Consider the following 16,372-nt stretch of genomic DNA (forward strand, 5'->3'; position numbering starts at 1 on the left):
ATGAGGTCACGGCAATAGTATCATGACGTCACGACAATAGTAGTGTAACGTCATGACACTAATGAAATGACAACAACAGCAACAATTCATTGAGATCACATCATCCTCGCTAGCATTAATGACACGTCATTTTTAGAGACTCAAAGTGATGCACAGGGTAAGAGAAAAAGAATCATTCACCCTCTTAGGGGTGAGACAGGAAATCTCAAACCCTCGGGGTAAGATTCTTAAGCTGTCAAAACACTCGGCCTCGTGTTTGACACCTTAAAAATCTTACCCTTGGGTCAAGATTCTCCTGTCTCACCCAAAGAGGGGTGAAAGATTCTATTAATCTCAGCAAGAGTATACAGCTATTAATACATGTAAATTAAACATTTAATATCATAATTTTCACATAAAGTCATATAATTAAATCAGCTGTTACCGTCATTTTAGCAAGTTCTCCTTTAACAAGATGAGGTTTCCTCTCTGAAAAAAAAATAGATATAATAATTATACAATAATCATTTTTCATTTCATTAACTTATTTCAGATATAACAAGAGGCCCAAAGGGCACGAACAGTCATCTGACTATAATTACAATATATTAAGGAAATGAAGTATACAGTAAATTGTTTTATTCCAGAATGTTATAAGCCCTATATCAGTTTGCTAGGTTTCTTTATATTAGTTATTGAAAAAAAGACAAAAAGAGACCCAAGGGCCTTAACGGTTATCTGACTATTGGCACAATACAACACCTCAAAGAATATAGTAGTGGTAAACAATTAAGGCAATACAAAAGAACTCTTTAAGAGAAGTCCAGGTTTGGATATATTTAATGAATTTGACCTTGAATGAAGGTTATGGTCATTCATTTTAATAAACATGACAGCCCTTCATGTCAAAATGCTACAAGTCCAATATCAGTTCTATAGGCATTTTAGTTACCGTATTCACAAGAAGTTGTTTAAAGATTTTAGCCTCTGTGACCTTCAATGCTGGCCAAGGTCATTCATTTGAACAAACTTGGTAGCCCTTCATCCCAGCATTTCACTGAGGTCCAATTTAGAGTTTCTAGGCCTCTTAGTTATTCACAAGAAGTCATTTAAAGATTTTAGCCTACCTGAGGTATTTGATCCTTGTAACCTTGAATTGCGGACAGTGTCATTCATTTGAACAAACATGATAGCCCTTCTTCATCCCAGCATATCACAAACTCAATATCAGGTCTCTAGACCGTTCAGTTATTCACAAAAACTTGTTAAAAAGCCTATTTGACCCCTTTGACCTTGAATGTCAAGGTCATTCATTTGAACAAAATTGGTAGCCCTTCATCCCAGCATTCTACAGGGGGTTATACTATACATCAAAAAGAAAATTTATATAAATGTGAGGTGCTGTAGAAAACCCATTAACAGCCTAATGCTGAAAGGGCACAATTAAACTTGCTTCCTCTCAGCAAGGCCACAATTAATTAAATAAATGTTTTTAGGATACTGTTTGTACAAATTATTACCCGGGTACATACCAGCATCACTTCCATCAATCATTTCATAATCGTCAATTTCTTCTCCCTTGTCCTTTATAGTGACAGATTTGTCATCGTTGAAGCTTTCATCTATGACATTCCTTATCAGCTTAAACTTCTCCTGGTCACCAGTGAAGTAGGAACAGGAACAGGCCACAGCATTGTCATGCTTCAATACATACAGAGTGTTCTTCACTAACTGTTTACATGCCTTCTTTCCATCCCATCCACTGTTCCTACAGCTGTCAAAAAGGATTGTAAGACATGTCACATTTCTTTCAGCAGCTGCAGTAATGATTTCCTTAAACATTTTATGAATTGTGTCTTTTTCCTTGTTTACTCCTTCTTTCCATTCAGGAATTGTCAGAGTAACAACATACTGTTTATCGTCATGAGGTGGAAGCTTTACTCCACTTGTGGGATCTATAAATAAAAAAAAACATTGGCTCAGTTTATGAAGTTAAATGATTTGATTTTGCTGTACATGTAATTTTCAAAACCAAATTTTATTTCTTATTTTTACCTTTCATTAAAATTTGCAACATATTGGATTACTAATTGAGGGCACTGTTCGTTACTCTGACTAATTTCGACCCTGTGATACAATATATAGATCTATAGATTAATATTTTTGTTTTGTTATGTTGATCTTAACCAATGAAAAGTTACTACAAACAATTTTCAGTAATTGATATGAAATTATCTCAAAAGACCTACAATCTCAATTTTAGAAATGGATTTGATAATGATATTGTAACACGGTACTGGAATATTCAGCAATGCAGTGAAATTTAAAAAAAAATATATACTGAATGATGAAATGGGTCATATTTCTTGCACATATACTTATACCATATTTGTAAACATACCATGTAAGCCATATATGACTGGGTACCATAATATCATACAATTTGGTTAACAAGATGAATTAAATCACATTACCTCCTGTCTTTAATTCCACCAAAATATTATCAGGTGACGTCCTGCCATCCCCATAGTACAATGCGATATGCGAACCATCCCCCAATCTCCACTGACGACTCGTCAGACTTGCAACTCGATGTGTGGTTGATCCTGTTATGTCAGATCTTGATGGTTTCTCTTCTGCCACACTGACCTCCTTTTTATCTATGGTCACTAGTGTTCCTGTATCCTCACCAACTCTCAACATTACATCCTGTCCTGGTTTGGATTCAAAAAACTCTTTACAGACCTTGTCCTTCAAGTGAACCGATTCTGATACTACCTTAGCTGTCCGTTTCTTCACGTCCTCACAAGCTTCCTCAAGAGTTCCTGCCGGTCCTTTAACTATCCACCCTTGTTTGTCTTTGTTTCGGATGGGACTGATTTCAACACCATATTTCTCTCTAGCGCTGTTAAGTTGATCATGAAGGACTTCAGCACACAGCTCTACAGTCAGATGTCCTTGAAGTGTATAAGGCAAAGTTTTTGTTTTTTGCTTCTGAAAAATCTGATTTCATTGTGTTTATAGCTTTCTAACACTTCCTCTGAAATGTCAGATGTACAGACAATGTTCACTAGGCTCTCCGTTACTGTTATGGCAACCTTATCATGATGTTTTTCTGTAAGTTACACATCTCTTGCTGGACATATGGGGAATATACAAATAACCTCCATGTTGAATCAATCTCAAATTCTTGGCAGAAAATGGCCACTTGAATTTCATTGAGGATGTCACTCATGGAACCTTGCGTAGTGTACACTCTTGTCGTATCTTTATCCTGTTCCAGATAACATGACATTCCTTTACGTTTGATATGGTCCTTTACATAGTCCAGTACACCACTGACTCTTAGCATGCTCATCTGCTTAGGTCTCAACACACTTGATAAATCAACTCTGTTCTTCTCTATTTGCTCCAACTGATTTTGGATTTCTTTTGAAACTCTATCGACAGTCCCCTCATCTCCACTGATATGAAGGCGATGACATGCATATTCAAATCTGATATTTTTGAATTTATGTTCATAATCCTTCATGAACTGGGTGGATGACACAACTCTACTTTGAAGTATGTCTAACTTTAATATGGTATTAAAGTTGGCCCTTGACTGACTTTTCTCCTTTCTAGTAAATTGATCACCAGGCCAGTGTTTGTCCTCTGTCCTTGAGGTTGCCACAGTAACTTCCCTTGCCCTATCACCTTGCCCTCCAGGTGTAGTTTCAAATGTAGTTCTATATACACGTCTGTCTCCCATTGATTCGTGTCCATGATTGGTGACACCTGAGCTGTAACCATGGCATTTGGTGCCAACTGGTTCCCTGCAATTTATTGATTTAGTAACTTTGATAAACACTTATCTTGCTCAAAATATTTGCAATTATGAATCCAATTAACATGAAGCTGTTTGTCCTATTAAAAGACATTAAAATACCAAGATATTTAGATACTTCCAGCCAAATTGTTTTACATTTTCTTGTTTTTAAGCAGTCAATTTTATAAGTTATTGATAAATGGACGACAGTCACTGGACGCCACGGTACAGCATAAGCTAATTAAGTTGAAGTGTTTGATAATATATCTACATATACAAGATAATAATGTTGACCATACAAAAAGAACATGTCAAACTAGCTAAAGATTGAGCTAGCCAGGGTCATTTCAAGGATGTGCCAGATTTAGACGGTGGAGGAAACCCTAAATACCAAGCGACAAATCACCAACCAGCACTCAGTACCGGTACTCTTCAACTGCCCAACATGGGATTCAAACTCGTAACCTAGATGTGGAGGGCTTATAATAAATAATATCTCGGGCATATTAACAATTGGGCCACCACAGCCTCATAACTAAAGGAAACAATGAGGACCCATGTAGATTTTGACGAAGATAATTCTGTACTTTCTGACAAATAAACGTAAAAGTGGAGTATACGAACAAGTAGCACTCTACTTTTGCTGAAATGTCACTATAGATCAGTATTCCTTAAGTTAAAATGCAACTGTTCAAAATCAAGAACAAGAGAATAGAGGAATCCCTGAACATCACCAGAAAGTACAATAACTCATTTACCTGTTGTATTGTCTGTTTCACTCTGACTAGATCCTTTTTGTCCACTCCGTCTGTCAACTGATTCAGGAAGCCCCTCAGATCTGATATTGGATTCTAGTGGTTCTAAAGGGTTGTTTTCTGATCCACCTCGCTCGATATCTGCATTAACTCCGCTTGGTTTCCTCTGTCTGTCTGATCCAGTTTGTCCTCTCTGCCTGTTTTCTGATCCGTGTGATGCACTTGATTGGAAGATGTCTCCCCAGTGAAGAACATCACCTGGTGTAGTTTCCGCTCTTTCAGCGCCTCTTTCCATCTCATTGGGTTCTTCTTGATCTGTTTTGTCATATTTAACAGGACCTATTTGCCGACCCAATGTCTCTATGGTTGATTTCATCGAACCATATTCCCCAGCAAGCCAGTAGTTGCTGGTAATATCACCTGTTACTTCATAACCAACAACAATGTGCTTCTGATAGTTTTCTAGTAAAGACAAAGTGGCCATGACCTGATCCGTGTTCCATGATGTGGAAGAAATATTCACAGCAGTAAGCTGATAGCAAAGATTAGTGAGGATTCTTTCTACACTGCTATTTTGTGGAGTTGAGGCGCCTTCCTGGGGACAGATAGACGGAGGGTATCCCTCTCCTGTCACAACTACCTTCAGATCAGACCGTAAAGCCCTCTTTACTACTTCCAGCTGCAACTCACATTGGAACAGATGGCAGAACTTAACAAACTGTTCTTCGTTCACTTCCATTTTCAACACTGAGTGTTTATCCTTTCTGGAGTGTTCCCAGGAGAGCAATTTTATTTTAAAGTGTCCTGAGTAGTCTATGTTGTGGAAGTCTGGCACTGATGCTTTACCATCACCTGAAACAATATAAGGATTATATAGTGAGATTATAATACCACATTTGTATTGCTCACTTGGCTTGTTACGACAATGAAAGGTCTGAGAACATGTTAAGATTTAAGGGATATTAAAGATCCTTTCAATTTTTTTACAGTCATATTTAAAATTGCTCCTCCTCAGATTTATACAAACTCCTTTTACCCGAGGATGTACTCGGAGGCCTCGATTACAATCTATGACTAGAATTGACTTAAAAGATTTTGCTCTATTTCACTTACTGGACCCCGCTCCTTCTACCCCAGGTGGGTCAGAGCAAAGATTTATACAACTAGAGGTTGATGGGCCTTAAGTGTCATCTGACTAATGACACAAAGTAACATAGTCAGGGTATACATTAGTGACTAACAATTAAGTTGAAATAAGGAACTCCTTATTTCAAGCTAAAAGTTTCCGAAATATTTGATGAAATTGATCTAAGTAGGTAAAGGTCATTTACTTGAACAAACTTGCTGCATACCCAATATGAGGTCTCCAGGCCTCCTAGGTATTGACAAGAAGTTGTTTAAAGATTTTAGCCTAATTGACCCATTTGACCTTGAATGGTGGTCAATGTCATTAATTTGAACACACTTAGTGGTCCTTTATCCCGGCAAGCTACTTGACCAATATCAGGTCTCTAGGCCCCTTAGTTATTTATTTGGAGCTGCGCTGGCCGAGTGGTTAAGATGTCTCGACATATTACCACAAGCCTTCAACTTCTGGGTCGCGAGTTCGAATCCCATGTGGGAAAGGTGCTAGGTACTGACAGCTGGTCTGTAGTTTTTCTCTTGGTTCTCCTGTTTTCCTCCACCAATAAACCTGGCACGTCCTTACATGACCCAGACCGTTTATAGGACGTTAAACTATTAAAACCCTACACCCTAAGCTCCAACCTTAGTTATTGACAAGAAGTCGTTTAAAGATTTAAGCCTATTTGACCCCTATGACCTAAAAGTCAAGGTCATTCTTTTGAACAATCTTAATAGCCCTTCATCCCAGTAAGCTGCAGACATATTAGTACTCCGTGCCTTCAAATTATTGAGAAGAAGTCGTTTGAATGAAAAGTTTTCTGACGGCGTAGCGGCGGACGGCGCACGAAAACGGACGAAGCGTGGTGATTTCGGATCAGATGACCTAAATTCTCAGTTCCTTAACTTAAATACATTAGGGGCTACTATCACTATTATTATGAATATTTCATAGCAAAACGTTTTTTTTTTTTTTTTTTTTTTTTTGACCGACACCACATGAGACAGGTAGTATTATAATTTGCCCTTTAATGTGCATTGAAATAACCAAATAACGGTACACAGTGGGTTTTTAAGTTAAAACTCTTTGGTTCAAAATCTATTCAAGTCTGTCCGTCCGTTCGTCCATCAATATTTCCTTTCAAACTCAACTAAGTCAAAGAGTTCTACATTAATTGTAACCAAAGGAGTAGAGGTATTTAAGGCATGAAACATCCATGGAGGGACGAGCCCAATAGGGGTAAACAGTATACAGTTAAAGTATGGGGTTGAGGGATATAGCAAGTTTCTGGTTTCCCGAGACTTGTCTATTTCCCGAGGCGGAGTCATACCCATACTTTAACTGTTTTAATATACCGATACATACAAAAGCTATGATTAGACTAAAAATATATTTCTCTCATACGCTATATTCCTGTCGCGTACGGCAATGGTCATTAGAGATTGAGAAAATCTTACGTTGTAATCGATCTACGTAATCTTCAAACATACAAATTATTCCGAGATGATAATTGTAATTCCATGTCCGTTTTGTTTTGCTTCTATTCAAACCGCAGGTTAAAATTTGATTCCGCTATGATTTCTCAATATTTCAACATTTATACCACTAGGCATAATACTAAATTTATATACAAGTATTGTTGAAATTCTGAGACTTTAACCACTTACAGGTAGCCTAAATATATACATAACAACTGTACGTACATGTACATATAAAAGGTATTGTCCTCTGACCCCATTGCATTTTTCACAAGCCTCTCACTTACAAGATAAACATGACGACGTGTTCGGTAACAGTTTCCGATCGATACTAACGTCGTCTGAGTACGTCAACGGAGATGGCGTGATCGGAAACTAGCTCCGCCCAATTGTTACGTCACCTAGCAACTGATGGCGTGATCGGAAACAAGTCCCGCCCACCTCGAATCTGATTGGTTAAACGGAAATAGCCGAGTCCGGGTGTGTGCTAGCTTCCAGGGGTGTGCTAGTTCGAAAGACTAGCACACAGCTGAGCGAGGGTTTTGGGAAAAAGTAGGGAGCTAGTCAATTTAACCAAGTAACTTTTATATAGCGTATATAAAGTAGAGTTATATTAATGGTAAATAATTTAAATCGCTACATGTCATAGATTGTAACAAAATTTAGCCAAAAATTGTCCCCCTTTTCAGGGAAACAGTTTGTATACGTATAGGAGTTATTTCTGTCCATTATTCAATAGCCAACCATGCAATAGTTACAGTTTTTACAATGTTATACATGCTGATGACGTCATAGTATTTACAGTTGCCGCGTTGTATTTGCACCGGTTAACACGGTGATCTACATAGATATATTACATTTTTCCACTGATAAGTTTTTAAAACAGCATTCAACAGTACTATAGATATCACATAAAAGCAGTAAAATTGATGTTTTACTTTCGCTTGCATAAGTTACTTTTTCTATGGCCAAGTGTACAACACAGGACAGTTTAACTATCGAAAGCATTACTTCCTCACCGTAAAGTGAGCTGGCCCACCCTTTCCTGAATAAAAGGGATCAAAACAATAATACTTACAGAATTTGTGTTCAATAACATTAATGTGTGGGACTAGTTGTAAAAAGGTCTCAATAATGGCAAATCTTGTGTTTGCTAAACAATTTCTTTGATCGAAAGCGCCGTTCGCTCGGACCTCCTCGGCTCAATTGCATTCGGACATTAAAACACTTTTGTTACTAAGATTATGAAAAATAGCGATCTATATGTTATCCGTTTACCGATATACGACCTCTAAACATTAAAATCAGGATAGTATAGTCGATAAACGGCGTATTTGTCGAGATCGCACTTAGTTCGGTTTGCAAAAGCTTGATACCGGATGAAAATCAAAGTTTGCACGGTAGATGTAGCTTCGACAAACTTGAAAAATGTTGTCAGATCTTTGAATTTTGCCAGACTAATATAACGTTAAGCTATATGTATATTTTGCGAAGCAAATTACATAACTCATACAAACGGAATGATACGTTATTAAAAAGGATATGTAAGCTAGTATCAACAACAGTATTACATCTTTGATATATATGTAGGCATAGACTAATTCTTTCCCTATCTAATCAGCTGAATGGTGATCGATGATTCCGGATAAGATATTTCTTTTCTTAGACGTATGCCCACTAATTACAGTACATGTAATCTTGAGGATCTAAAAATCTGTTTTAGTGTATTTCGGATAGTAAATGTCTACATGTATTAGATATACAAATATCTCCGCAAAAAGCATACAAAGACATACAGTTGTAAATTATGACTTCGATTTTTTCGACATTTTTGTGATCGTTGTCACGTAGATGCTTTGCAAAGCTACAATTTTGGCGCCAAATTTCAATTTTGTACTTGAGTGTTTGTCTATAACGACAATTGAAGCTACATTATGTAAGATATCTTGACGATGGAAAGATAGATTTTGATAAAAATATTTTCCCGTTAAAACAATATAAATCATGGAGTATCGAAAGGGTCAATGAAGTGAGTCTTTACCCGGAATTTTCCATAATTATTTTTCAAATATCAAATCCAGGCAAAATAATGGCTTATTTGTGTCATTTGTTAGCTTTGTGGGGGGCCAAATCGGTGGCATCGTGACATAAAATTAACAGTTATAACAATTTGTATTATAAGACCATTATACTTTATAATGTTTCATATATAAGATGTACTTTACACAAATATTACCGCACAAATTTTGTCTAATTATCTAAATTTTAAAACAAGAGGCCCATGGGCCTTAACGGTCACCTGATTTCAGATACAGAATGAAACAAAGACATGCATATAAACACTATATATTGGCCCATCAGGCCCTTGAAGTCAGTCAGTGATTTTATAAATTTGACTTTTTAACCTATGAAGATTATGTGAATTCAGAAGAAAGATTTTTGAAATGTTATCCATTTTGACCCCTTTTGGCCCCACCCCTCTGGCCTCTGGGGGTCGGCCAAGACCAATATGGATATGATGTTAAAATGCTATCTCAGGCTAATAATTCTAACCCAGATTGACTAATTTCCTATGAAAACTAAGCAAATAATGTTCCTAAATGTGTTTTTCCTTTATAAACTATAGTAAATTTGACCCCCTCCCCAGGGGAAAATCTGAGATCCCAGGACCATGAAATTCACAATTTTTTGTAAAGGGCCTTAAGACCTTCCAATCTATCAAGAGTATCTAGTTCCATCAAATCTGTGAATTCAAAAAGAAGATTTTTGAAATTACCATTTTGACCCCTTTTGGCTCCGCCCCTCTGGCCCCTGGGGGTCGGCCATGACCAATATGGATATGATGTTAAAATGCTATCTCAGGCTAATAATTCTAACCCAGTTTGACTAATTTCCTATGAAAAATAGGCAAATAATGTTCATAAATGTGTTTTTCCTATATAAACTATAGTAAACTTGACCCCCTCCCCAGGGGGAAACATGAGACCCCAGGGTCATATAATTCACAATTTTTGTAAAGGACCTCAAGACCTTTCCATCTATGAAGAGTATGTGATTCTACCATTTCCAGAATTTCAGAAGAAGATTTTTGAAGTTATAGCCTATTTGACCCCTTTTGACCCCGCCCCTAAGGCCCCTGGGGGTCAGTCATGGAAAACTGGTTAATAGGATTCAATAGCCATCTCATACTGATAATTCTGACAATATTTGACTCATTTCCTATTACAAATGATCAAATAATACTCAAAAATGTGTTTTCCCTGTATAAACTATAGTAAACTTGACCCCCTCCCCAGGGGGAAACGTGAGACCCCAGGGTCATATAATTCACAATTTTTGTAAAGGACCTCAAGACCTTTCCATCTATGAAGAGTATGTGATTCTACCATTTCCAGAATTTCAGAAGAAGATTTTTGAAGTTATAGCCTATTTGACCCCTTTTGACCCCGCCCCTAAGGCCCCTGGGGGTCAGTCATGGAAAACTGGTTAATAGGATTCAATAGCCATCTCATACTGATAATTCTGACAATATTTGACTCATTTCCTATTACAAATGATCAAACATTACTCAAAAATGTGTTTTCCCTATATAAACTATAGTAAACTTAACCCCCTCCCCAGGGGGAAACCTGAGACCCCAGGGTCATATAATTCACAATTTTTGTAAAGGACCTTAGGACCTTTCTATCTATGAAGAGTATTTAATTCCATCACATCTGTGAGTGGAGAAGAAGATTTTTGAAATTTTAGTCAATTTTACCCCTTTTGGCCCCTCCCATAGCTCCCTGGGGGGTGAGGATCATATAATTCACAATTTTGATTGGCCTTATGCCTTAGAAGGTTTGTGCAAAATTTCATTGAAATTGCTTCAGCAGTTTTGGAGAAGAAGTTGAAAATGTAAATTGTTTACGGACATACGACGGACGACGCACGACGCACGACGGACGACGCACGACGACGGACAAAAGGCGATTAGAATAGGTCACTTGAGACTTCGTCTCAGGTGACCTAAAAAGTAAATTTTACTGCCCCTGGAGTAGGGGTATAGAAAGGCTACTTTCTCAAAAACTCCATGATCAATTATTTTTATATTTTTTCATCGTTCTCCATACAACTGTCCAATTAAGCAGACAAAAAATCAAGAAAATAAAATGACACAATTTTTTTGAAATTATGCATTTACATTTACTTAAATGTAATTTGAAATTCAAATGGAAATTTGGCCTTCTTAGGCCTCATTTATACGCAATCAATGTGTTAGAGTAAAAACGACATTGAAGTCAGTGATAACCATATAAACTTACATATTAAAGATAAAAAAAATGTTGTTGTTTGTAATATTACAGTCTATTACCAAGCTTGGAAAGATGTGTGTAAAATTGTATTTTAACATAACAGACTGTAAAGTGGGGTTATTGAGAGTACAATGTTTCCAAAACCGCTCGGTCACATTTCAAATATAAAAGCCATAATGAAAAGTTTATCAAAGTCCCAGTGGGCAAATTCTAAAGAAAATTAAAGGAGGAAAAACTTTTAGGAATCACCTTAAGCGCCATGTTCTGTGAAGCCCTATATATATTAACTGTGTAGATTTAGGAGGAATATTGTTGAAACCGTAACTATTGTTTTGGAATTGTGTTGATGATTTTGAATTGAATTTTGTTTATATGAACTATGAGTTGTTCATCTTTGTAAATATTGAATTGTTCTTTATTGTTAGAAAAAATAATTATCAAAATTAGGATTTGGCTTAAAAAGAAAGGGAAGTGTATGAAAATTTCAATATTTTTATATTGACGATGGCCATGGTGAGACGGGAGGTATATATCAGCGAGTGACATTATAATATAATGTTATTACTTTAATTACCTGTGAATGTTAATTGTTATGTAATGTGGCTACCACAAGGGTCATATATCTATTACTTATATTTTACTTTCATTTATAGACTGTCTTTCTATCGTTTCTAAACTGTACTGTGATTGGGCGAGTAAATTAAAAAATGCCAAACGAGATGTGTAGCATGCTGTTTCATTACTTTGTTAGGTTTATGTACATTATGTAATGGCGCCCGGTTTAAATTTTGTATTTGGTAGTCTAGGTCACTCTCATGCAAAATTTCATGAAGTTTCATGCTTGTATAAAAAATGTATGGTTTTCTCTATGCCGCTCTACTATGAATAGAACCTGGGTATTTGTGACGTAGGTTCAGCCCTACTTCAATTGTAAAACTTGGTTATGTTTCTTTGTGTAGTCAAGTGACATTACATATTATGTGTTGCATCAACACCTTTCGAAAAATTCCTTCACCGCACCCTTTTCCGGTATATTACACTTCAAACATTTGGTGTGCTACTTGTTCGTTAATACGAATTGTAGTGGGTGTCTACATGTGAGAGCAGTTTGAGAACTAATAAAATCGCAATATATTTGTAGATCAATTTAAATCACAAAATTTACAATTAACATGTTCTAGTCCAGATGATAGTCTCCTTCATATAGAACATACATGAACGCCACAGCAGTAAAGCTTCTCACGTTATAACATATATATAATAATTACGTCATATCGTTTAAATAAGGTCGAAACTTTTCAAATCCACGAGGCTGTAAACTTTTTGTAAAACCTGAAATGTCATAACACACTCATAACCGACAACATAGAACAAAGACATACACTTGACAATATTTATGTGTGCTCAAATATCACATTTTTTTGCGCCAGTCTGATATCAGATAAGTCAGGCATTGGTATTTATACATAAGTATACGACTTCGGGACGCCCATTTGTAGTGCAGGATACCAGGTATAATTCAGAGATGCCAGTGCTGGTTGGGACCAACACGTAAATGGAGATTAAGAACTCTAATAATGACGTTTATGGTGATATACTATATAGGTGATATTCGGATGAATAACGTTGCGTCAGCAAAATCTTACAAGGGGAAATTTTGTCTGGGCGTAGTAATGAGTTTTGAAGGTGCGGCCGTCAAGATATCTAATAACAGTGCTTACCTCAAGTCGTCAGAGGAATAATCTTTAGTAGATGATTTATACAGTTCACCAAGCAAGCCTTATCCATTACAGCTATAGGAGGAATGATGTTGTTCATGTAACCATATCTTACATCACGGCTAGAAATGTTAACATTACTATACCACCACACGCAGTTTTATGTGAGATTTATGTGTAGCCCGTTAAAGTGGAGGAATATTTACGAGATATTGAAATGGAGTCAGCAGATAAACTCTATGGATGCTGAAATGGATGCGTTTCTTAAGCAGATGAAGTTTGATGACAGATTATCAGAAGAGAAGTTTAGTGGTAAGTTTAAGAGTGATACGGACTTTGATCATTCTACTGCTGTTCATCATCGTATAGAGTTAACTGCTGAGGTGCCATTTAAGTAGCGTTATCGCCGAATTCCTCCAGCGATGCTTAGCGAGGTCCGTGATCATCTACACCAACTGCTGCACATTGGGGTGATACGTCGGACACACTCGCCGTGGGCTTCGGCTGTGGTGTTAGTCCGCAAAAAGGATGGGTGACTATGCATGCGTATTGACAACCGATTGAATCGCAGGACTATGAAGGATTCCTATGCACTCCCTAGAGTTGTGAAGATCCTTGACTACCTGTTGACCACTGCTAAGTTGGATAATACTGGGCATCGTTGCTTGCTGCATTGTCTGTTTATGGGTTTCAATATCCTATATAAGTCTGGGAAGACCTATATGAATGCAGGTGTCATGTCTAGATTACCTTCGAATGTGGATTTCAGATGATCATACAACTGCATATGGGATTGATATCACATTATTGTACTCAGTAAAGGCTATATGAAATGCAGCCCTGAAACCAGTGTCTTGGATTGAGACTGTTTCGATGCCCACAACAGTACTTGATCACAACTCTTGGGATTCTGGTCGAGATTTACAAGATATGTCTGTCAGACACTGGGAAAAAACCAGGATACAGATCCTGTAATACGACATTTATATCACCGGAAACCCGACAGGAGACATTTCAGCCTTGACCAACAAGTTTATTTTTGCATTTCTGCGACCGCTTGAGAGTTTGAGAGAGGAGTTTTGTAAGTGTGCCTATACGGTTAACTATTTGATTATAGAACACGGAGTATATATAGTCTGCACTTTGATACACTATACGTATTGTATCTTTTTTTTTTACTTCTATCTTATTTTGTAATAATGTATAACATGTAAAGTTTTCAGTAATGCTTGAAATGTAAAGTTTGTCTTTGAATGCAATTCGCGCGTTGTTTTTTGTTGAATGAATTATGTATGTTTGAGTGATTCTAATTCTGTTTTTATAGTATTTGCAGAATGTCTTTTGAAATAGATAATAAATAAACACATATGATTCAGAACCCGTCAGGTTTGTCGCTTTTCGAGACAAATACCCGATACATTTTTTTCCGAGGACTTTAATTAATCTCAATTTCACAATATATTGTCCTGACATCTGAAACAAGAGAGGGACAGAGAGCTTGTATCGCTAATAACCTGGTTTGAGCCACAATTCTCAGGCCAGGTGAGCTGACAAATTCTGTTCCCCTTTCCCAAAGGATGTGTCTGGCCAAATTCCGTTACAATTCATGCAGAACTCTATGACAACTAGCGATTTCAAGGATTTACCTCTATTTCCCTATTTGGCCCCCATTCCTCCTGCCCCCGTGGAAGTGAAGTGAACAGATGAAGCCAATTATTGAATATGACATCATTTATGTACGTGACCTAGCCAATGTGAACCTAGTATGTTATCATCTTAAGCAGGTCATGTCAAGATCCATATGCAGCACTATACATCAATCTCAAGCTATTAAATTGTAGAAAAAATATTAAGTTTGATCAAAAGTATTAAAGTTTTAATGACCTATTTTTTTTTTTTTTTTTTTCTATTAGTTTTCTGAACTGAACTTTACAAACCCAATATTTACATGCAAAAAATGCAAATAATATTATCTCTATTCTAATATTTAATTATTTATGATTTAGACAATAAAATGTGAATTTTCAGCCTTTGACCTTTGACCTCTTGAATTACCATGAGCCCATAAAAAATCTGATATACTGAATAGCATACAATACGCAACTGACGCTAAAGTATTTTCGTGCAATATATGTTGCTTATCGCAGAGTGGTCATTAAACGGCCCAAAATGATACCACTCCTTTGGTTAAAATCTTTCAATTACATGTACTTTTTTACTAGTAGCGATTTGAAGGATTTCCCTTTATTTCCCCATCAGGACAGATGAGCTAATAAAATAGAAGGTATATCCTATTACATAAAATTATTTTCATAAATCATTTCATCAGAAATTAACACCAAAACATTTTAAATAAAAGCACCGGTACAATATCTTGGAAAAATATTCTACCAGAGGGCTACAGGGCCTGTATGGCTTACCTGTTACAGACCAGGAACACAAGCTACCAACTTGAAAACTATTAATTAGCACTTAATCTATTCATTCCTAACGAAGGATTTTAAAGTATTTGCTACATTTCCCACATTTAGCCCCGCTCATCAGGTCCCTAGGCGTACAGTCCCAATGTTTATACAAAATTGGTTGACCTTCACTCAAGGAAGCTTCAGAGCAAAATTAAATCAAATATCTTAATTCCTACAGAAGAAGGATTTTAAAGAATTTGCTACATTTCCCATATTTGAACTTGAGCCCTCAGTCCCCTGGGGGACCAGACCCATTGTTTATAAAAAAAAAATCAGTTTTCCTTCTCCCAAGGAAGCTTCAGACCAAATTGCTTCATTCCTACAGAAGCAAATGTTTTAAAGAATTTGCTTCAATTTTACTCTAGTGTTTATTTATTTAGACATATAGTATCAGATAAGTAACTAGTGCTTGTTTTTGTTGTCACATTGTGATATCTACCTTGAGCACCTCCTTCCCAGTTGCCATCTTTCTTTTGGTGAGCAGCTTGTCTTTGGCTTGATGGTCCATGTGAAAATGCCTTATGGGGTGACCTTGAGGATTGTGGTATATTTACACTAGAATGACCATCTCCCTGATCCCCTTCTTGGTTGTCACCCTGCTCTCCTCCAGATGGGCCAGGAGATTGGGACGGATGGGCACCATTAGAAGAGGCTGAATTCGAAGACATAGGGGTTCTCTCTGAAATAAATGTATTCTTGGAATATAATACATAAGTCAATGAGTGATTTTATTAGTTTGACCTTTTAATCT

At 36.8% G+C, this 16,372-nt stretch overlaps 1 protein-coding gene across 2 annotated transcripts in view; it reads right to left on the bottom strand.

The window, feature by feature from the left end:
- LOC138334784 (uncharacterized) overlaps positions 1–16,372 on the bottom strand; it is a 97,040-nt gene that overhangs the window by 37,327 nt on the left and 43,341 nt on the right. The window contains exons 1-3 of one of the 2 annotated variants that reach the window (XM_069283511.1): positions 2,454–3,764; positions 1,512–1,934; positions 425–468 (exon numbers count right to left, since the gene is read on the bottom strand). The exons of the other annotated variant lie outside the window; for it this stretch is intronic. Of the exons in view, the coding sequence (XP_069139612.1) occupies positions 425–468; positions 1,512–1,934; positions 2,454–2,682 (696 nt within the window). The 5' untranslated portion in view covers positions 2,683–3,764. Of the gene's footprint in view, positions 1–424; positions 469–1,511; positions 1,935–2,453; positions 3,765–16,372 lie in introns of those variants that run through there. 2 annotated transcript variants of the gene reach the window in all.

Source organism: Argopecten irradians, chromosome 11 (assembly GCF_041381155.1).
Source record: "Argopecten irradians isolate NY chromosome 11, Ai_NY, whole genome shotgun sequence".
NCBI lineage: Eukaryota > Metazoa > Mollusca > Bivalvia > Pectinida > Pectinidae > Argopecten > Argopecten irradians.